General features: G+C 45.8%; 1 protein-coding gene across 1 annotated transcript in view; it reads left to right on the top strand.

Moving 5' to 3' along the window:
• The first annotated feature begins 14,239 nt into the window (after window positions 1-14,239).
• WNT3A (Wnt family member 3A) overlaps window positions 14,240-23,297 on the top strand; it is a 74,407-nt gene continuing 65,349 nt past the window's right edge. Inside the window, exon 1 of the mRNA XM_058179982.1 lies at window positions 14,240-14,788. Coding sequence (XP_058035965.1) covers window positions 14,718-14,788 — 71 coding nt within the window. The 5' untranslated portion in view covers window positions 14,240-14,717. The remainder of the gene's footprint in view (window positions 14,789-23,297) is intronic.

Here is a 23,297-nt window from a genome sequence, read left to right as displayed (position 1 = left end):
CGGCGGCCGGCCGGGACGCCCCCTTTATAAGCAGCCGTCTGGGGAAGGAGGGGGACGAGCCCAGCTGGGGGGCGGGCTCGGGGAAGGGCCACCCCCCCCGGGGGGAGGCCCTGGAGGAGGGGGGGAGAGCGGCGCAAGAGGAGAGGGGGCAAAGGAAAGGAGGAGGGGTGGAAAGGGAAAGGGAGAAAGGGAAAGTGTCTGGAGAAGAAAGAGGGACGGGAGGAAGGAGCGAGAGAGGGAAAAAAGGAATATAATAGAAGGAGCGCATAGGAAAAGGAGACGAGGGGGGAAATGGGAAGAGGGTGGAAAAGGGAGAGAGGAGGAAGGAAGGAAAAGGGGAGGAAGAGAAGGAGAGCATGAGAGAAGGAAGGATGAAGGAGAATGGGAAAAGGGGACAGTGAATGAAAAAGGAGATGGGACGGAAGGGAAGAGGGGAGAATAAAAGACGAAATAAAATAGAAGGAGAGACTAAGGGAAGGAAGCAGAAGAGAATGGGGGAAAAGGAAAGGGAATGGAAAAGGAGGAAACGAAGGAGGAAGGAGAGAGGGAGGGAGGGAGGGAGGGAAAAAGGAAACAGGAAAGTTGATGGTACACACACACCAAATCACCTTTGATGGCATATTCCTCAAACCACAGCTAAATCTCAATTTAAACAGATGCAGAGATTCTGTCATATACCAGACCCCTTTAGCGACCAGACCCCTCACTGGTCTGTCTGATGGGGATGCCATCAGGCAAAGCAAAGGGAACCCCACCATCACCCCGATGTCCAAGGCAAACGCCCAGCCAGACTTCTCCCCTTCCAATCTATAAGCTGCAGACTGGCTTCCTTCTCTATTCTCTGGAAGAGTGTTTTGACTTTTCGTCCTAGGATCTCTGAGTGGCCTCCCATCCAAGTACTCAAGCAAATTGCTTTGCTTTAGGGGCAGGGTTGCTCAGCCTTGGAAACTGTGAGGACTTTTGACTTCCAGAATACCACCATCGGAACATGTGGCCTTAGCAACCAGTCGAAGTTACAATAGCATTTCCAAAAGTGACTTTTTTATTTTATTTGAATTTATATCCCGCCCTTCTCCGAAGACTCTGGGCGGCTTACACTATGTCAAGCAATAGTCTTCATCCATTTGTATATTATATACAAAGTCAACTTATTGCCCCCAACAATCTGGGTCCTCATTTTACCTACCTTATAAAGGATGGAAGGCTGAGTCAACCTTGGGCCTGGTGGGACTCGAACCTGCAGTAATTGCAAGCAGCTGTGTTAATAACAGACTGTCTTACCAGTCTGAGCCACAGAGGCCCCTGACTTATGACAGCCCTCACACTTATGACCATTGCAGCCTCCCCACACAGTCAGTGATGCTTGGCAACTGGCAAGTATTTACAGCATACCGGGGTTGTGTGATCACACAAGGTATTTTGGACTGTCTTGCTTAACCAGGGAAATCCTGTTTTCAATTGTGGGTCATAAATCGAGGACTTGCATTCGAAGGACTGAGGCGGGGTGGGGGGGGCGTCTTTGGGTGATTCTGCATCATTCCGTTTGAAAGTTTGAATCCGGTTTCCCTTTAAAATGACTTTGTCAATAATTAACCAGCTTTGGCCGAGCCCCGTCGCTCTTTTCAGTTCATCCAACCAGGTTTAACCAACCAGTTTCAGCCAGTCCCCTTGGGGCGAACTGAATCTGATCGAGCCAGACATGGGCGCTGTCCAGTTGGACAGTCCAACGAGAACCAGACACTTTCATTGTCCACTGGGGGGTCCCAGCCTTGGCCATAACAAAACCAGCATTGGGAGTACGCTAACATTTTCAAAACGGACGAAACCCGCCATCCAATGAGAGGATGTGATTTGCTTTACGGCAATATTCTCCGAGGTGGCACAGTGGTTAGGGTGCAGCAACTGCAGGCTACTTCAGCTGCTGACTGCAGTTCGAATCCCACCAGGCTCAAGGTTGACTCAGCCTTCCATGGTGGGTAAAATAAGGACCCAGATTGTTGGGGGCAAGAGGCCGACTCTGTAAACTGCTTAAGAGAGGGCTGTAAAAGCCCTATAAAGTAGTATGTAAGTCTAAGTGCTATTGCCCTTCCTTCCTTCCTTCCTTCCTTCCTTCCTTCCTTCCTTCCAGTTCTTCCTCCCTTTCTTCCTTCTTCCCTCCCTCCCTTCCTCCCAATTTTTCCTTCCTTCCTTTCATCCCAATTTTTCCTTCCTTCCTTTCATCCCAATTTTTCCTTCCTCCCTCCCTCCCTCCCAATTTTTCCTTCCTTTCATCCTAATTTTTCCTTCCTTCCTTTCATCCCAATTTTTCCTTCCTTCCTCCCTCCCTCCCTCCCTCCCAATTTACTTCCTTCCTTTCCTCCCAATTGTTCCTTCCTTCCTTCCTTCCTTCCCTCCCTCCTTCCAGTTCTTCCTCCCTTCCTTCCTTCTTCCCTCCCTCCCTTCCTCCCAATTGTTCCTTCCTTCCTTCCATCTCAATTTTTCCTTCCTTCCTTTCTTCCCCATTGTTCCTTCCTTCCTCCCTCCCTCCCTCCCTCCCAATTTACTTCCTTCCTTTCCTCCCAATTTACTTCCTTCCTTCCTTTCCTCCCAATTGTTCCTTCCTTCCTTCCTTCCTTCCCTCCCTCCTTCCAGTTCTTCCTCCCTTCCTTCCTTCTTCCCTCCCTCCCTTCCTCCCAATTGTTCCTTCCTTCCTTTCATCTCATTTTTTCCTTCCTTCCTTCCTCCCTCCCTCCCTCCCTCTCTCCCTCCATGGTGCACAGTGTTCCTTCGCATGCAGTATTGCAGGCTAACTCTGCCAACTGCCAGGAGTTCGAATCCCATCAGGCTCAAGGTTGACTCAGCCTTCCATCCTTCCGAGATGGGTAAAATGAGGACCCAGATTGTTGGGGGCAAGAGGCTGACTCTGTAAACCGCTTAGAGAGAGGCTAGAAAGCACCGTGAAGTGGTATATAAGTCTACGGGCTATTACTATTCTTGCTTATGCCATGCCGGGAATCCATTGGCACCATCAAGGAGGTGTGTGCAAAGTGGCATCAATTCTCAGAGGTTTTCAAAGTGGGCGTTACACCAGGGTTTCTTAAACAGAGCGACAAAGAGGGGTGGGCTTCAACTCCCAGAATCCCCCAATCGGTATGTCTAAACTTCAGCTCCCAGAATTCCCCAGCCAGCCACTAGCGTGGTGTATTCATTCCTCCATCGGTGATTATGAGTATCCGTGAGAGAACTGTAGAATAGTTACAAGGTGTTGTGTGATCTTCTGGTGGTCTCCCATCCAAGTCCTCTTAATGCTTTTTTTTACAATTTTATTATATCAGATGGATTTAAGACGTATGGGATTGAACTCCCAGAATTCCCCAGCCAGCCATGGGTGTGGTGTATTTCTTCCTCTAAGGGGCGATGAGTCTCCAAAAAATTGCAAGGAGTTATGTGATCTCCTAGTGGTCTCCCATCCAAACTCTCTAAGATTTATTTTGTAATTTCATTTCATCAGATGGATTTCATAGGTGTAGGCTTCAGATCCCAGAATTCCCCTGGAAACATCTCAGCATCCGGCAGTCTCTGCTGTGCATATTTTACAATGATTGGAAACCTAAAAAAAAATTTTTTAAGTTAAAATTAAAAAAAAAAAATCTGGGTTAGCAGTACCCCAGATCAGTGGACAGCCTGATATCGCGCTTCAAGCGCTTCCAAAATCATCTCTGCATTTTGGGAGCCATAAAATCCTAGGATTAAAAGGAGGAGTCCCCATGAGGTCATCTAGCCCAGCCCCTGCTCAGTAAAGGAAATGGATTTAGTCTTACCCTGTGAGGCATGTAGGTAATTTCCAAATGTGATAAACAAACAAACAAATTCTAGGTTGTTGGTTCTTCTCTTAGAGAAGACTTTCTTACCTAGCCTCAAAGTTCTCAAAGTTGTTTTATTCATTCATTCATTCATTCATTCATTTGTGACTTATTATTTATGCAATTTGTTTCTTCAACTTTTCCATTTCATGCCCTCTCATTGGACCTAATAAGATAGTCCTCAACTTACGACCATTCATTTAACAGCTGTTTGAAGTTACGACAGCCCTGCAAAAAGTGACTGAAAATCAGTCCTCGCTTTTGCGACCGTCACAGAGTCCCACAGTCACAGGATAAAACTACGGGTATGGGGAAGCTGGCAGGCACTTACAGAGGTTTCAGCATCCTGAGGTCACGTGATCCCCATTTATGACCTTCCCTGCTGACTTCCGACAAGCCAAGTCAACAGGGGAGTCAATTCACTTAACAACCATGTGATTCACTTAACAACCATGTGATTCAGTTAACAACTATGAAAAAAAAAGGCATAAAATCTGTTCAAGCTCAGCTAATATTCACCTTGCTTAGCAAGAGAAATATTGGGCTCAATTCTTTTAAGTGACTCACTTAACAACCGCAGTGTTTCACTTAACAACCATGAGGAAAAAAAGTTGATAAAATTAGGGGGCAACTCGCTTAGCAACCCTCGCTTATCAGTGGAAATTCTAACCCCCATTTTGGTCGTAAATCGAGCCCTACTTGTAGCAAGATCTTCCACTCGAAGCATTTATAGAACAGGTTGTCCTCAGCTTATGACCACAGTGGAGCCCAAAATTTCTGTTGCTAAGTGAGACGTTTCTTTGTGCCCCACTTTTAAAACCTTTCTTGCCACCGTTGTTAAATGAGTCACTGCAATTGTTAAGTTCATAGCATGGTTGTAAGGGAATCTGGATTCTGCTTGCCAGAAGGTTGCAAAAGGGGATCACGTGACACCCCCCCCAAGGGACACTTCCACCGTCATAACTATGAGTCAGTCACCAAGTGTCTGAATTTGGATCACATGACCACAGGGATGCTGCAACGGTCATAAGTGTGAAAAATGGTCCTAAGTCACTTTTTTCAATGCCAGTCAATAAATGAACTATTGTATATCTAGGGCTGCCTGTACTGTTTTTTAAAAGATAATCACATTTTTGGCTGTGTTTAATTCATGGGTGTTTGTCGCCCCCTGGTGTCAATAAATCATCACTGAAAATGATATTTTCTGTATAGTTGTTTTTTTTAAAAAAAATTTAATCCTTTTCTGTTCAATACTGTTTCAATTCTTAAAAACTGCCTGGACAAATCCCTGTAGTTTTCTTCACAACGTTTTTCAAAAGGGGTTTGCCATTGCTTGCTTCCTAGGACTGAGAGAGAGTGACTGGCCCAAGGTCACTCAGTTTGCTTTGTGCCTAAGGCAGGATTAGAACCCACAGCCTCCTGGTTTCAAGTCTTGATACATTTAAAAACTCTATCAGGCTGACTTTAGAGACTATGTGTTTTCCCAAACAACCAATGTAACTGGGCTGGCGTGATGGGGCAAGTACAGGAAGCTCTAGCCTTAAGACCACAATTTGAGCCCAAAACTTCTGTTGCTAAGTGAGACAGTTGTTAAGTGAGTTTTGCCCCATTTTACGACCTTGCCACAGTTGTTAAGTGAATTATTGTAGTTGTTGAATTAGTTACACCATTGTTAAGTGAATCTGATTTCCCCCATTGGCTAAGCTCATCAGAAGGTCGCAAAAGGGGATCACGTGACCCTCCCCCCCCTCCCCCGGGACACTGCGACCGTCATAAGTACAAGTCAGTTGCCGAGTGTTTTTGAATTTTGAAAACGTGACCATGGGAAATGCTGCGATGGTTGTTAAGAGTGAAAACAGTCATAAGTCACTTTTTTCACTTCAAAGAGTCACTAAATAATAATAATAATAATAATAATAATAACAACAACAACAACAACAACAACAACAACAACAACAACAACAACAATAATAATAATAATAATAATAATAATAATAATAATAATAATAATAATTTAATTTATAGACCGCCCTTCTCCTGAAGGACTCAGGGCGGTGAACAGCCAGTTAAAATACAGGAAAACAAACAATATTAAAAACAACCCTTAAAAAACTCATTCAATTGGCCAAAACTAAAACACAGTTACACCCTATAAATTACAAAAAAATTAAAACCCCAATTAATCAAATTAAAAAATTTTTTAAATCAAGCCAGTCCAGTGAGACGGAACAAATAGGTTTTAAGTTTGCGGCGAAAGGTCCCAAGGTCAGACAATTGTCGAAGTCCTGGGGGAAGCTCATTCCACAGGGTAGGAGCCCCCACAGAAATGAAATGAATTGAAATGAATAGAATAGAATAGAATAGAATAGAATAGAATAGAATAGAATAGAATAGAATAGAATAGAATAGAATAGAATAGAATAGAATAGAATAGAATAGAATTTTATTGGCCAAGTGTGATTGGACACACAAGGAATTTGTCTTGGTGCAAAAGCTCTCAGTGTACATAAAAGAAAATATACGTTCATCAAGGTACAACATTTACAACACAATTGATGATCAATATATCAATATAAATCATAAGGATTGCCAGAATGGTGGTAAGTCCAGTCACCCTCCATGAAAGAGCTGTCCAGAAACTCTGTGAATCTCCTTGTGGTCTCCCATCCAAGCTCTCCTCAAATTCAGCTCCGCTTGGCTTGAGAATTCAGCTGATCACAAAAACAAAGTCTCACTTATCAAGAAAAAAGAAAAAAACAAACCCAGGCCTTAATAAGGCCACACCTGGAATCCTGCGACCAATTTTGGTCACCATATAAAAAGATGTCGAGACTTTGAAAAAAGTGCAGAGAAGAGCAACTAAGATGATCAAAGGCCTGGAGACTAAAACATACGAAGAATGGCTGCAGGATTTGGGTTTGGCCAGTCTGGAGAAAAGAAGAACTAGGGGTGATATGATGGCAGTATTTGAGTATTCGAGGGGCTGCCATTAGAATAGAATTTTTTATTGGCCAAGTGTGATTGGACACACAAGGAATTTGTCTTGGTGCATACGCTCTCAGTGTACATAAAAGAAAAGATACCTTCATCAAGGTACAACATTTACAACACAATTGATGGTCAATATATCAATATAAATCATAAGGATTGCCAGCAACAAGTTATAGTCATACAGTCATAAGTGGAAAGTGGTGATGGGAACGATGAGAAGATTAATAGTAGTGCAGATTCAGTAAATAGTCTGACAGTGTTGAGGGAATTATTTGTTTAGCAGAGTGATGGCCTTCGGGAAAAAACTGTTCTTGTGTCTAGTTGTTTTGGTGTGCAGTGCTCTATAGCGTCGTTTTGAGGGTAGGAGTTGAAACAGTTTATGTCCAGGATGCGAGGGGTCTGTAAATATTTAAGAGGAGAAGGGGATCAGGCTATTCTCCAAGGCACCAGAAGGCCAGACAAGAAGCAATGGGTGGAAACTAATCTAGGAGACAAGCAATCTAGAACTAAGGAGAAATATCCTGACAGCGAGAACAATTAACCAGTGGAACGACTTGCCTCAAGAAGTTTTGGGTGCTGGAGTTTTCCAAGAAGAGAGTGGAGGGTTACTTGTCTGCAATGGTATAGGGTCTTCCTGCTTGAGCAGGGGGTTGGACTAGAAGACCTCTGAGGTCCCTTCAAACTCTATTCCACTCTCAACCCTTCAAACAGAGGTCAGTTCCCAGAGCAGCGTTCCTCAAACTTAGCAAACTTAGCAACTTTCAGGGGTGTGGACCACAAATGCCAAGATTCCCTACTCTCAAGATGTCCCCGCCGGTCTCCCACGCAGAGATGACACAGACCTGATCCTGCTTCACCTCCGAGCGCATCCGAAAATAAAAGCCAGTTCTTTATCGTCTTTTTAATCGGTTCTCATCAGAACTGCGTAAGGTTCATTCACCCTGCGAATGAACACAGTTGTTAAGTGAACCAGGCAGTCATTAAGCAAATCCAGCTACCCTCCTTTGCTGGTCGGAAGCCGGCTGGGGAAAGGATGCAAATTGCGTTCACGTGACTTTGTAAGTACATGCCAAATGCCTAGTGCCGGAATTTTGATCACACGACAGTTGTAAGTGCGAGGACCAAGTCGTAAGTCACTTCTTCCCGTGCGTTTGTAAGCACGAAGCATGGCCAAATGAATGGCTGTAAATTGAGGGCTACCTGTGTAGACTCTCTCGAGCAGCGGGTTGGACTAGATGTCCTTCAAGGTCCCTTCTAACTCTGTTATTCTATGTCTAAAATCCCAAACCAGGAAGAAAATTTGTCTGAGATTTTCATCCACAAGATGGCAGTGCAGATTCACACATGCCTATAAATTTCCTTTTCTGCACAGTTTTTTTCTTTTAAATTTCCTTTTCTCACTTAGCAACTGTTTGAAGTTGCAACGGAATTGAAAAAAGAGATTTATGACTGTTTTTTCCGACACTTATGTTGGTAGCGGCATCTTCATGCTGATCAGATCAAAATTTGGACACTTGGTAACTGGCTCGTACTTATGACGGTCGCAGCGTCCAGCCGTCATGTAATTAATCCCCTTTTGAGACAAAGGAAAGTCAAGCCAGGTTTCCTTAGCGACTGGGTGACTAACTTTGCAACTGCAATGATTCACTTAACAACTCTGGCAAGAAAGATTTTAAAACAGGGCAAAACTCATTTAACACCCGTCTTGCTTAGCAACGTAATGGTTGGGCTCAATTGTGGTCATAATTTGAGGACCACGTGTATCTCTAAGAGACCTCATTTCTCGTCCCCGGGATATTGCGACCGTCATAAATATGAGCCAGTTGCTAAGAGTCTGGACTGATCACATGACCCTGGGGATGCTGCAGCTGTCATAAGCACGAAAAATGGACATAAGTCACTTTTCTCAGTGCCGTTCTGACTTTGGTTACTAAATGCACAGTTGCAAGTTGAGGAAATATCTGCATCCAGTCAAAATTATTACTATCATGAACCCAGATAGTTGGCTTCACTTAGCATTGGGTTATATTCTGCAAACTCCTCCCTCCCTCCCTCCCTCCCTCCCTTCCTCTTCCTTCCTTCCATTTCACTTTCCTTCTTCCTCCCTCCTCCTTCCTTCCATTTCACCTCCCTCCCTCCCCACTCTCCTTCCTTCCTTCTTCCTTCTTTCCTTCCTTCATCTCTTCCTCTTCCTTCCTTCCATTTCACTTTCCTTCTTCCTCCCTCCTCCTTCCTTCCATTTCACCTCCCTCCCTCCCCACTCTCCTTCCTTCCTTCTTCCTTCTTTCCTTCCTTCATCTCTTCCTCTTCCTTCCTTCCATTTCACTCCCTCCCTCTTCCTTCTTCCTTCCTTCCTTCCTCCTCCTCTTCCTTCTTTCCTTCCTCCCTCCCTCCCTCTTCCTTCCTTCCATTTTCCCTCCCTCCCTCGCTACTCTCCTTCCTTCCTTCCTTCCTTCCTTCCTTCCTTCCTCCCTCCCTCCCTCCCTCCCTCCCTCTCTCCATCTTCCTTCCATTTCTCCTTCCTCCCTCCCTATTCTCCTTCCTTCCTTAACTCCCTCCCTCTTCCTTCCTTCCATTTCACTTTCCTTCTTCCTCCCTCCTCCTTCCTTCCATTTCACCTCCCTCCCTTTCTCCCTCTCTCCTCTCCTTCCTTCTTCCCTTCCTTCCTTCCATTAATACATTGACCATTTCACTGTCAAACAAGATTTTATGTTAACAGAACAGAGTTCCTGTTGTTGACTTAGCCCATAAGATTCAGCCTCCCTGATTCTCTGACTTCTGAGATACCCAAAATGGAAAAGTCTGAATTAAGGAAAATTTAGGAAAATGCGTGATAGAAACAGGTCCATGGAATCCAAAGGTGCCCTGAAAAGGACGAACCGAACCGCAAGAACTATGATATGATGGGACATTCTAACTACGAAGATTGTGAATTCACCTTCTCCAGGAGACTTGAGAATAGCCTGGATAGGAATTGAGGATTTGAGCAAACCCCTCACCCGCCTTCTAGCACTGATGATGTTCCCTAGCTGGGTCATGAAATGTCTGCAGGAAAATCACCAGGCTCAGAGAACACAATCCCTCCCTCCTCCCCTCCTTCCCTTCCTTCCTACCTTCCTTTCCTTCTCTTTCTTTTCTTCTCTTTCTTTCCTTTCCTTCCGTTTCTTTCCTTCTCTTTCTTTCCTTCTCTTTCTTTCTTTACTTCTCCTTCTTTCCTTCTCTTTCTTTTCTTCTTCTTTTCATCTCCTTTCCTTCTCCTTCTTTCTTTCTTTTCTTCTTTCTTTCTTTTCTTCTTTCTTTCTTTTTCCTTCTTCCGCCTTCTTCCTCCTCCTTCCTGCTCCTGGTCTCCACAACCCACCCACCCACCCACCTTCCTAGCACTGATGATGTTCCCTAGTCGGGTCATGAAGTGTCTGCAGGAAAATCACCCGGCTCATAGTACATCAGAGGGCCCCACAATTCAACCCTAAACAATTCAACAAACTTTGGTGGTTTCTTTTGCTGCACATTGCAGGGGGAGGAAGGAGAAGAGAATAAGAAAGAGAAGATACACAAAGGAGGAAGGGAGGAGGAGGAGGAGGAAGAAGAAGAATTTGGAAAGAAAGAAAGAAATTCTCCAAAGACTTTAACCCCCACCCCCCAGTGCTTCAATACAATACAGTCTCCATGCTGGCTGGCTGGGGAATTTTGGGAGCTAAAAGTCGTATATGCAGATATGCTTCAACATGGCCTAATTGTAGAGACTGGAATAAGTGGAATGGAGTGGAGTGGAATGGAATGGAATATCAGAATTGGAAGGGACCTTGGAGGTCTTCCAGTCCAACCCCCTGCTCAGGTAGGAAACCCTACGTCACTGCAAATGGTTGTCCAACCTCTTCTTTAAAACTTCCAGTGTTGGAGCATTCACAACTTCTGCAGGCAAGTCGTTCCACTGATTAATTGTTCTCACTGTCAGGAAACTTCTCCTTAAGTTCTAAGTTACTCCTTGATTAGTTTCCACCTGTTGCTTCTTTTCCTGCCCTCAGGTGCTTTGGAGAATAGATGGACCCCCTCCTCTTTGTGGCAGCACCTGAAGTATTGGAAGGCCACTATCCCGTCACTCTTAGTCCTTCTCTTCGTTAGACATACCGAGTTCCTGCAACCGTTCTTCATATGTTTTAGCCTCCAGTCCCCTAATCATCTTTGTTGCTCTTCTCTGCACTCTTTCCAGAGTCTCAACATCTTTTTCACATCGTGGCGACCAAAATTGGATGCAGGATTCCAAGTGTGGTTTTTACCAAGGCCTTATAAAGCGGTATTAACGCTTCCCGTGATCTTGATTCTATCCCTGTGCTAATGCAAGTCTTCACTTTTTTTGGCAGCTGCAGCACAGTGGTTAAGACACCAAATCCAGAAGTCATGAGTTCTAATCCTGCCTTAGGCACAAAGGTTGCTGGCTGACCTCGGGCCAGTCTCTCCCTTTAACCTCCAACAAAAGAAGCAATGGCAAATCATTTCTGAAAATTTTGCCCAGAAAACTGCAGGGACGTTTTGCAGACAGTCTCCTCAAAAATACACTCCAAAATTGCCTAAGTATTTCAGGTGAAAAGTGAGGGGGGGGGAAGCCTTGGGTTTGAATGTGAGCAAAGCCAGCTTGAAAAACAGATTTTGACTTTCCTGTGGATTCTTATATCCAATCTTTAAATTAGAAGTCTAAGGGAAGGACTGGCCCCTTCTCTTCCTTTCATTCACTGTCTCTTTCACTTTCTCAATCTTTCTCTCTCACTTTTTCTTTCTGTCTCTCATTCTCTCTCTTTCTTTCCCTCTCCATCTTTCCCTCTCAGTCTCTCCTCGCCTCTCTCTCTCTCTCTCTCATTCTCTCTCTTCCATTCTCTCCCATTCCCTCTCATTCTCTGGATGGATGGAGGGAAGGAAGGAAGGAAGGAAGGAAGGAAGGAAGGAAGGAAGGAAGGAAGGAAGGAAGGAAGGAAGGAAGGAAGGAAGGAAGGAAGAGGCAGCAAAGGAGAAAGATTGAATCCGGATCAAATCCGGTGCAAAAAAATTAAACCTCCTGATCGGCTGATTTAGGCATAGTGAAAATCAGGTGCATATTTTCCCCGGACAAATGTCGCAGGATTCCATCCGGGTTTGCGAGGGACTGTCGCCTGGCTCCGGGAAAGTCCGGACAGGAACCAGGAGGGAAGCAAGTCATGGAGGAAGGACCGACGGACCGCGGGGATCGAAAATGGGGGGGGGAGAGAAAAATGGAAATCCTCCCCCACAAACCCGCGTGATCGGCGTTCATACAAATACACGTGCGCACGGACACACAGGTTAAGAAAAGAGACCTAGGGAAAATTCCTGGAGCTGCGGGGAAATCAGCGAAACAGCCGGGGAGGGGGCGCGCAGGTACATAAATACCTACACCCCCGCGCGTTTGCGCGGACTTTCAAGGTGCTTTCACACGTGCGCGAGCAGAGATTTAGATACACGCGTTGGTTGGTGTCTATGTGCGCAAATAAGTCCGCGAGCGTCTAAAGGCACTCAGGCAGAAACACGCGCGTTCAAGATGTATATACATTTCCTGGCTTTGAAATTACCGCGCTGAACACGATTACACTTCCACGCGTCTTTGTTGAATGAAGGGTCAGGATATTGTATGAATAGGGAAAACATACGGGCCCCATTTTTCTCGGGGGCGGGGGGGAGGATATAGGTAGCTCTAGACACCCGCACGTGCACCTAGGCATCAGCAAGTGTATCGATCTCTGCGCACACACACGTGTGAAAAGCAAACGCGCGTTTGCGTGTGTGCACATCCACGGCTTTTTCATTTCTTCCTCCAAACGCGAGTGGTTTTAATCTGGTCTTTTCCTCCCAGTCTGTGCACGCGCGTATTTGTCTGGACACATGCCACGAGGTCGTAAAGAAGAGTTTTCTCCCGAGAAAGTCGGTAAGGAAGGATCGTAAACGAGATCACCCCCCCTAAAAAAAACCTCACCGGCCTACGTGAAGGATATTTTTTTCTGAACGTGGTTCAGACGGCTTTTATGCCCACCACGGGAGAAAACTGGAGAGAGGCTCCTAGTTCTCTCAACTTCGAAGCGCCGGATTCGCAAAAGACCTTTCTTCCGACGAGAATGAATCCGAATTCGAGCGGAGAAACGGGCTGACCGACTCCTCCCGCTTCCTTAGAATTATTTATTTATTTATTTATTATTTATTTATTTACATTTATATCCCGCCCTTCTCCGAAGACTCAGGGCGGCTTACAGTGTATAAGGCAATAGTCTCATTCTATTTGTATATTTTTTACAAAGTCAATTTATTGCCCCCCCCCCAACAATCTGGGTCCTCATTTTACCTACCTTATAAAGGATGGAAGGCTGAGTCAAAACCTCATCGCTTAACACCTGCGTTAGGGTCTCCCAGCCCCAAACACCCTCCCCCCCCCGTCCTTGTCCACAAAGGACACCACTCCGGTTCGCCTCGGCTGAAATCGAATCAACTTGGGCGCTTGGCAAAGAAAACCGGCTCAATCCGGATCACAGAGATTAACAAGCGCAGCCAGCTCCGTAGTCACACCAGAATACAGCAGAGCTAAACTAAACTCAGCCGGCTTCAACCCCCACAATCGCTTCTCCCAAGCCGGCAAAGCCCTCTTCCTCGCTGACCGCATTCACACGACCCATTCAACCTGCACACACCCCTATTGAATTCCGTCCCAAAGCGCTCTCTCCCCCGCCCCCTTCCTTCGTTGGGAGCACCTCCAAACGAATCCGTTTTAAGCAAGAGAAGCCTCGTGGCAGGGGGCGCGCAAGCCGCCTCCGTCCCCTGCGCTGGTTCAGCGTCTCGTGGGAACGCGACAAGCGTGTCAACTTCGGAGACGCGGGGGTGGGACAGAAGATCGCTACCAACACCGTCTCCCTCCCGGAATGTCTGGCATGGATTGAGAATTTCCGGGACGCCTTTTATTTTGTGGAACTGTAAATAAATTCCCCAGTAGGGGTGCAAGATTTTTTTTAAAAAAAAACCAACAAAAACAAACAAATCCGCAAATTTCTATTTTTGCCACCGCTTTCGACGCACAGAGTCGGATCTACGGAGCAGAGAAAAGGGGAAGCTGGGAGGGTCTAGGGTGTCTAAAAGCCAGCCTGCCTTAAAATCACCCCCATTTTATAAAGGGGGGGGGGGCAATACATGGAGGCTACATCCAGTTGGATTTCACTCGCTCCATCACTGCGTTATCTACCTTCTCCAAAATGTAATTCTATTTTTCTCCTTCCTTCTCTCCTTTATTCCTCTCCCTCCCTCCCTCCCTATCTCTCTCTTTCGCACCCTGCTCAGCTTACACACACACACACACACACGGGGGATTGTGGGCCAACGTGCCTTTAAGTGGGTATTAAAAGAAGCACCTTCTCGGAAGTAGTTCAGTTGCTCTTCTGGCTTTTGAGAAAGAGGGCAGCCTCTGTGCTCCCTCCTCGATCTGCTGGTTGATTTTTCTGAAAACTTATTTTTCCTGTTAAACGTTTCTTTTTTTTTTTCCTTTCCCTTTTTTGCTTGGCTGAGGGAGGAAAGATCCCCTCTTCCCACCCACCCCAAAAAACAGGGGGAACTCCTCTCCGAAATTAATTCGGTGTGATTTATTTCGGGTTTTTGCTTGAAAGTTGGAGAGAGACGCCGAGGAACAATCCACGAGAGACGGAAACGCAGCTACCTGTTGAGGCTAATTTATTTTCAAGAGGTGGCGTAGGGTGTTTTTTTTTTTTTTCCTGGCTACCCCGCGAGTTGAAGGAGAGAAAAAAATATTGCAATTCTTGCCTTCTTCTTATTTTTATTATTCGCCTGACTTTTCTCCGACTTGCATTTTAAAAAAAACACCAACTTTCCCAGGCGACAAAAATGTTCTTTCTAGGATATTTGCTGTTTATTGGCGGAATGACCACGGTTCTTTCAAGTTATCCCATCTGGTGGTAAGTTGGTTGTCTTAATTCCTTAATTTTTCGGGGGGGGGGACCCACTTTCTAGCCTGGCCAGAAAAGGTGGGCTTCGCCTTTTTCTTATTTCTAACCCGTTGTCAGGAACTGGGTGTCACTGAGCACCTAGGGAATTGCGGTTCCTATGACAATTTTAAGACCTGGGTAATTTTGGGTCTTAGTTTTCCAATACGGTGTTTGTTTTGACTGGATGAACTCATTTTTTAAAAAAGAAGAACACTATAAGAAGAGGGGGAACTTTGAAAAGGTGAGGAAGGGGATGAGCGGCAGAAGAGATTGGTTGGTTTTTTGTTTTGTTTTTTAAGGAATCCAGTTTTGATGCGCTGCTGGGCGAATTAAATCAAGATACAAGCCAACGCGTGCTGCTTGCCTCTTTTTTTAAAAAAAGAAAAAAAACCCCGTAATTTTAACTTAATTATGGGGGAGGGGGGAAGAGCAGGGGGGAAATGATTTTTTTTTTTTGAGAAAAGCAAACCCAAAGGGGCAGAGTAATGCGGCTTTGGGAAGGAAGCGTAAAAATGCCAGAAGCGTAAAAATAGAAAATACGTTCTGCTAAAGAACAGGTTTATTTTTATTTTCTGCACCGTTTTCCCCCTCGACAGTTTAGAAGATAAGCTTAGTAAAGCGGGGAGGAGTCTTCGCTCATCTTCATGGCCCCCCACCTGGAAAAAAAAAAACCGAAACCCCAGTGAAAAATTGCAGGATTTTCTCGAAAGTGACTCTAGTTGCTGTCTTTTTTGGGGGGAGTGTGGGGGGAGGTAAATGGTTGAGATTCGGCAGTCGCCCGGGCTTGTTTTACTGCCTTCTGGCTTATAACTGCAAATGTGGGGTGGTTGGGGGGAGGTTTGAGAAGAAGCCAAACTCCCCGTAGCTTCGGGTAAAGCTTTATGCGACTCGCTGGTAAACGCGGCACGAAGCGTGCTTCGCCTTCGCTTCTTGGCCAGACGCGATTCCGGCTTTCCAGACTCCGTCCTTGCGAACCGGGGATGTTTCCCCCTTTGCCCTCGCTCTCGGGGGTTTGTAGGGCAAGAGGGGGAGGGGAGGTGAAGGGGTCATTTCTGCCCGCCCACCCCTCCGCCGCCTTGGCCCGACCCCAACCGTTTTTTTTATAGCTTAGAGGTCGGGCTTCGAGCGGTTTTCCGATCCGGTTCTGTCCAACCGGTCAGGCAGCTTCCTAACCTCAGAAAGCACCCCGAGACTTGGCCACCCTGGCGAGGCGTCGGGTCCCTTGCTGGCCTGGAAGCCGATCCTCCCTGCCCGGCGAATAAGCAATTGTTGGAAAGCGGGTTTGCTGCGGTCCAGAAATCGGGGAGCTCGGCCGATTTGGAGGGGATGCAGCCAGTCTTTAGCCTCCGGGGAGGGTGTCTGAGGCTGGGGATGTGCGTGTGAGGAGGTCTGGAGGCAGAGCTCCACTCCCTCCCTCCTTCTCTGCCCTCATCCAAGCCTTCGCGCGTCTCCGAATCCCGCTTTTGACGACTCGCTCGCCCGGTTCTTTCGCGGAGAAGGTTGCCGCCTCGCTGCCTTCGCAGGCTGAGCCCCGCGAGGGAAGGGGAGGCGGGGGGGGGGCTGGCAGGCTGTCGGGCCGGGCAAGTTGCAGCAAATCGGTCGGTCGGCGGTAATTATAGACTTCAGAGAGCTGGAGATGAGAAAAACGAGGCTAGCTCTCTGCAGCTTGGCTGCGGAGCTCCCCACCTCCCCTGGGCTCTCTTGCCAATCTCGCCGGGTTCCCCCCGCCCGCCCCAAGCCGGGCTTTCCTTAAGGGTCCCGCTTCCCAAGGTCAGGGGCTGTGAAAAATCGCAAACACGTGTGTTTGTCCTCCCCCCCGCACATCTCCAGGTGCTGCTTTAAGAAGCTTTACAGACGCAAGAAAGCTAGAGAACCAGAGGCAAATAGCGTAAGCTTGTCTGGGCTGGACCACTTCAGTTTCCCGGTGTGTGTGTGGTGTGGGGAGGGAGGAGGAAGAAAAGGAGGCGGGAAAAACGTGAGAAAAAAAGGTATCTTTTTGCACGTGGGCGAATCGCCTCTCGAAGCCAAGAAGAAAGTGAAATTTCTAAATTTCCTCCCCCTCCCCAGTCTGAATGGTTCAGTCCAGTTAGAGCTCGTCCACTTGATAAGGTCTCTATAGAATTCACCTGTTTCCCCCCCCTTTTTTTAAAAAAAGTGCTCCTAGATAAGCTGGCGTTGTGTCAATTTTCTCCCCTAAATTGGACCGCTTTAAGGGGTGTGAATTTCAACTCTCAGAATTCCCCAGGCTAAATTCCGGGAGTTAAAGTCTGCACCAGTGAAAGTAGCCAAGTTTTTTTTATTATTATTTCTTAAAAATGGATTATATTAATGCCCGCCTTGTTTTCCCAGCGCGTGTTCCTATTCGGACATATTTAAATTTCACCTCAACCCATCATTGGTTATTTTAAAGGACTGGGTTTTTAAAATTTATTTTATTTAAGAAAATATACATGGCCGCCCAATTCGCTCTGTGTGACTCCGGGCGGCTTTATATATATTTCGCTGCAATAAAAGCTCTATAAAAGGCACTCACGTTACCTTGCAATAAACGCGCCTCGCCAAATGTGCCCGAAAGGGCGAAGCGCCTTGGTTTTGGTTTCTCTGACGGCACCCCAGATATGATACACGTGTTTTCAAACACCTTTAGGTATAAGAGACATAGGAATTATAGTTCAAATATCGAAAAAATGACCTCGGTTATCTAGATCCTGATGAGAATTGTTTTCGTGAAGGATGCGTGTATGCAATTAAAATATAAGCGGTTGCGTCTTTGGAAATAGAGCCATGGAGAAAATATATATTAAAAATTAAGCTTAAAGGAGATTTAAAAGTGTTAAATTTCCCCTTCGCAGGAACCCAGATTGTGAAATCCGTTGTTAAATTTTTACACTTTTTAAAAGCTGCTTTCCTTGGGAAAGGGTCCGGACTAGGCCTCGTTAAACCGAAACATTGGAGGCTTAATTCGGTTTAAAAACGCATCCTACTCAAACGAACGCGGAGCTTTCATACCGCCTAAAGAGCGCGAGGCGATTAAAAATCCGACGTTTATCGCCCCACTTCGTAAATCTGCGAAAAATTCTGCACGCAAAAGGTTCGTGGGAGGCCGGATTTAGAGTCCCCTCTTTTTGGAAAACAATTCGATTTCTTTCCAGCTTCAGGGACGGAAAAATGATTTGTGGGGTGGGGGGACAGGACTGCCAGCTGCTTAAAGGATCGGTGTGCAAACACCGGGGTGCAAAAAATATAGTGCAAATAAATACCCGCTGCTTGGGACCTGTTGCTGGGGGGGAGGGGTGTTATCCCCTCCAAATTTTGCTGGGATGAACAAATTTTGCCCATAAATGAACAAACACAGCACAGTTTTTAATCTAGTGGTTAAGGCACCGAGCTACAAAGTGGGGAGACACCTAGTTCTGCCTTAGACCTGAAAGCTGGCTGGGTGACTTTGGGGCAATTATCAGGAGATGGTGAGTTCCAGTCCCATTTAGGGGGTGGATGGGTGAGGGAAAGGGTTCATGTCTGAGCCACCCCACGCGCCACTGACCGTAGAACCAAACGCGAAGGCTGTTTGATTCGGATTTAGAGGCGGTCGCCTTCCATCCGTCTCCCTGACATCTCCTAAAACGAGGCAGTTCGATTTTAAGCCGCCCTTCCCTTTCCATCCGTTTAAGGAGAGATGGGAGGCATCCGGAGTCACTTCGCTTTGGCCTTAGCTCCACTTTAATTTCCTAATCTCTCCCTCTCTCCTTCTCTTTTATTTTCTCTCCTCCCTGTCTCTCTCATTCTGTCTCTTATTTTTCCTCTCTTTCTTTCCCTCATTCTATCTCATTCCTGTTCTCTTATTCTCGTTCTCTCTTGTCCTCTCTCTCTCTCTCTCATTCTCATATCCTCTCTTTCATTGTCTCACTCATTATCTTTTATTCTCATTCTGTCTCTGATTTTTACTCTCCCTTTCTCTCTCTCTCATTCCCTCTCTCTTACTGTCTCTTTCTTTCTCTCATTCTCTCTTTCTCCCTTTCTCTCTCCCTCTCATTCTCTGACTCATTCCCTGACTCTTTCTCTCACTCATTCTGTCTCTCTCTCATTGTCTCTCTCTCTCTCTCTCTCTCTCATTCTCTCTCATTCTCTCTCATTGTCTGTCTGTCTGTCTCTCTCTCTCTCTCTCGCTCTCTCTTATTCCGACTCTTATTCTCCCTCTTTCTCATTGTCTCTCTCTCTCTCATTCTCTCATTGTCTGTCTGCCTGTCTCTCTCTCTCTCTCTCATTCCGACTCTTATTCTCATTATCTCTCTTTCTCATCCTCCCAATATGGAAACAAAGCTTTGGACCCCCAGATAGACACCTGGTGGTCTTTAGGAGTGGAAGGGACATTAGGGGTTAAAAAAACCCACCCCAATCTCTGTATGACTGGGGAGACTACATCCCCCTCACCCACCATCCCCAGGCAGGGAGTAGAAATGATGGTAATGCTTTATTTTAAATTTACAGGCTGCAACTGATGATTAATGCATTGGAGGGAAAGTGTCTGTTTTGCCCATCAGCGTGCAAAAATAATTTATATTTTGCAGTTATTTCCTTTATCATGTTCTTTCTCCCCGCACCCTCTCTTTTCCTTCCTTTTTTTCTGTGTGTTGATACAGAGGTATTCTCAATGCAGATACTAATAGTCCTTTACTTACAACAGTTCCTTTAATAACCGTTCAAAGTTACAAAGCACTGGAAAAAAAACCGGACAGAAATAAAGGGAGGGGCATTTTTCACACTTGTGACCATTGTAGTATCTTCATGAGCAGAGGTCTCCAGCCTTGGCAACTTTTAAGACTTATGGACCCCTTCTGCAACCTTCTGATGAGCAAAGTCAAGGGGGAAGCCGGATTTGCTTAACAACCATGTTCCTCACTTAACAACTGCAGTGATTTGCTTAATGACTGGGGCAAGAAAGGTTCTAGAATGGGGTCAGCAGATGTCTCATTTAGCAATAGAAATGTTGGGCTAAAATTGTCATTAGGTTGAGGGCTACCTATATTTCTTTCTCACTGGGGCTATTTTACCTTCTGTACCTCCTCTGGGGTGGGGGAGGCGGTCAAAGATTTGGGGGCATGTGTTACAAAGGGAAGCTCTTTTGGAATGTTGCGTTTGCATCAATGAAGTTTCTCCTTCAACTGGTAGACCAGCCTCTGCGGGACATGTAAGAAACCTTGCATGGTCTGGTCCCAGATCCCACTAAAAAGGTTTTGAAGCCATGTGATCTTCCCAGATCTCTTGTTCTACTGGAATTGTGCAGGAGAAGAACTAGCAGTAGTACTAAGACAGAAGGATCAGAAGAACAGAGTTAGAAGGGGCCTTGGAGGTCTTCCAGTCCAACCCCTTGTCTGAGCAGGAGATCTTATAACATCCTGGACAAATGGTTATCCAATATCTTCTTAAAAGCCTCCAGTGTTGGAGCACCCACAACTTCTGGAGGCAAGTTGTTCCACTGGTTAATTGTTCTCACTGTCAGGAAATTTCTCCTTAGTTCTAGGTTGCTTCTCTCCTTGATTAGTTTCCATCCAATTGTTTCTTGTCCAGTTGACCCAGCTAGAAATTCAGAATAACAGAGTCTTGGAGGTCTTCTAGTCAAAACCCACTGCTCAAGCAGGAGACTCGGCCTTCCATCCTTCTGAGGTGGGGTAAAATGAGGACCCAGATTGTTGGGGGCAAGAGGCTGACTTTGTAAACCGCTTTGAGAGGACTATAAAGCACTGTGAAGCGGAATAAGCGCTATTGCTATTTCAGACAAATGGCTGTCCAATCTCATCTTAAAAATATCCAGTGTTGGAGTTGTGTCCATCCACAACTTCTCGAGGCAAGTTGTTCCACTGATTAATTATTTCTCCCTGTCTAAATTTCCTTTGGTTCTACATTGCTTCTCTCCTTGATTAGTTTCCAACGTGGCTTCTTGTCCAATTGACCCTTCTTGGAATTGATCTCCACCAGACTCAAGATTTGATCCATTTTCTTTAGAGACCCTTGGTTATCCTGCAAAGCAATTCAGCAGATCCTTAGAGAAGCTTTAGAGGTTTTGAAAGGATCAGCCAAGAGATTAGGCTTGGCTTCTGAAGAGGATGGGGGTGGGGTGGGTGGGTGGAGAGGGGATCTAGGGTGGTGGGGAAAGGAAGTGAGTCTTTAAGAAGGCTTTGAAGACCCCTGGATGTTCTTCCCCCCCAGCCATTGAGAGGAGGATGTGAAGGTGAGGTCACTTAGGGCGAGGTGTAATACGCCTGGCTGTGCCCTGCTTGGATAGGTCTTTGTGATTTGTGGTCTTTGACACTGGGTTGATGGTATTTCTGCATTTATTGCTGTTGGTGCTGTCTTTGGTTTGTGGCCATATAAATGGGAGGGAGGAAGAAAAAAGAGATAGGAAGGAAAGAAAAAGAGAGGAAAGAGAGAAAGGAAGAAAAAGAATGGAAGGAAGGAAGGAAGGAAAGAAGGAAGAAAGAAAAGGAAGGAAAGAAGGAAAGAAGGGGGAAGGAAAAGGGAAGAAAAAGAAAGGGAGGAAGGAGGAAGGTGGAATGAGGACAAAGAAGGAAGATAAGAAGGAAAGGCGAAAGAGAAAGGAAGGAGAACGAAGAAGGGAGGGAGGGAGGGATGAAGGAGAAAAAAAGGAAAAAAGAAAGGGAGCGAGGAAAAGAGGGAGGGATGGAGGAAGAAAGGAAGGGGTGATAGAATGAGAAACAAAGGAGAAAGGAAGGAGAAAAAGAAGGAAAAGGAAAGAAGGAAGAAAAAGGAAGGAGGAGGAGAAGGAAAGAAGAAGAAGAAAGAGAGAATGAGAAAAGGGGAAAAGAAAGGAGAGATGAGGAAGGAAGGAGAGAAAGAAAGGAGAAAGGGAACAAGGAAGGAAGGAAGGAAGGAAGGAATTTGATCATATGACCATGGGGATACTAACTGCAGGGATCACTGTTCCCATTTCCTCTGGGTCATTTGCTAAATGAATGGTTGTAAGTAGAGAACTACCTGTAGCCTCAGATTAAGCAGCCCGATTGGACAGTAGGCAGGATATAAAGTCTCAATGCTGGACCCACCAGCTCCATGAGGGCGAACACCTCACAATGTCAAGGAAAACCTGTCAAGGTGAATTTGGACAGGTGAGACAAAGATGGAGGTAGAGGAACTTTTTCTTGACTGGAGGAGGAGGAGGAGGAGGAGGAGCATTTGAATCTCCTGCAAGGGAGGAATGAAAATGAGTTAATAGCTGTCTTCTGTTGATGTTGGCAAGGAGACATGATGGACCACCTTCGTTGCTATTATACCAGCTTAGCTCTAATAAAATCATATTAAGTTGCAGCCAAGAGGGCTCCTTGTGCCAAAGAACCAACTTCCCATCCTCCCCAGCAATTTTCTGTGGTTCCCCTCAGATTCCGGAGCTAGGAACGGGCAGGAGGTGGCATCTCCTTTGAGAAGTCCACCGTCATCAAGGAAAGCTTTGTAGGTCCTTTGTGGAGGCCCACCACAAACCTGTCTAGGTAGGCATGGAGGTGTTAAGGTTGAAGAAATGGGACAACCCTTTGTCTGTTCTTCTGAAGCTTGTAGGGAGGAGGTAGAACATGCATGGTGATCAGGCAACTCTTCTGTTGACTTTTTTGACCAAATTATGGTGGTCTCTGCAGAAACAAATATTGGGGTGACCCCATGGGCCTCTCTAGACTCCATAACACGTTTATGCCTTGAATATTTATGCATGGCCATCAAGAATACATGCTGTCATAGTTGAGGAGCTGATGGTTTTTTCTTCCTCATATAATAATAATAATACACTGTCACTCTCTGGATGCATCTTGGAGTAGAGGTAGTCTTTGACTTACAACCATTCATTCAAAGTTATGACAGCACTGACAAGTGACTTATGACCATTTTTCACACTTAGCAACGGTTGCAGCATCCCCATGGTCACGTGATTAAAATTCAGACACTTAGGAACTGGTTGATATTTATGACAATTGCAGCATTTGGGGGGGGGGTGTCACGTGATCTCCCTTTTGCGACCTTCTGACGAGCAAAGTCAATGAGGAAGCCAGATTCACTTAATAACCATGTGACTAACTTAACAAATGCAGTGATTCACTTAACAACCAGGGCAAGGAAGGTCCTAAAATGGAGCAAAACTCACTTAAGAACTGTCTCATTTAACAACAGAAATGTTGGGCTCAATTGTGGACTTAAGTCGAGGATTACCCTTATACTATGGGTGGTGCAGTGGTGGCACACTGGTTAGAATGTGACATTGCAGGATACTTCTGCCGGCTGCCTGCAATTTGCCAGTTCGAATCCCATCAGGCTTATGGTTGGCTCAGCCATCCATCCTTCCAAGGTGGGTAAAATGAGGACCCAGATAACTGGGGGGCAAGAGGCTGACTCTGTAAACTGCTTAGAGAAGGGCTGTGAAGCACTATATAAGTCTACGGGCTATTGCTACTACAAAGTTGATAAGATTTGGTGTAGA

This window comes from Ahaetulla prasina, chromosome 4, assembly GCF_028640845.1.
Source record: "Ahaetulla prasina isolate Xishuangbanna chromosome 4, ASM2864084v1, whole genome shotgun sequence".
In the NCBI taxonomy this organism is placed as follows: domain Eukaryota; kingdom Metazoa; phylum Chordata; class Lepidosauria; order Squamata; family Colubridae; genus Ahaetulla; species Ahaetulla prasina.
This window is presented reverse-complemented; position numbering and strand designations above follow the sequence as displayed.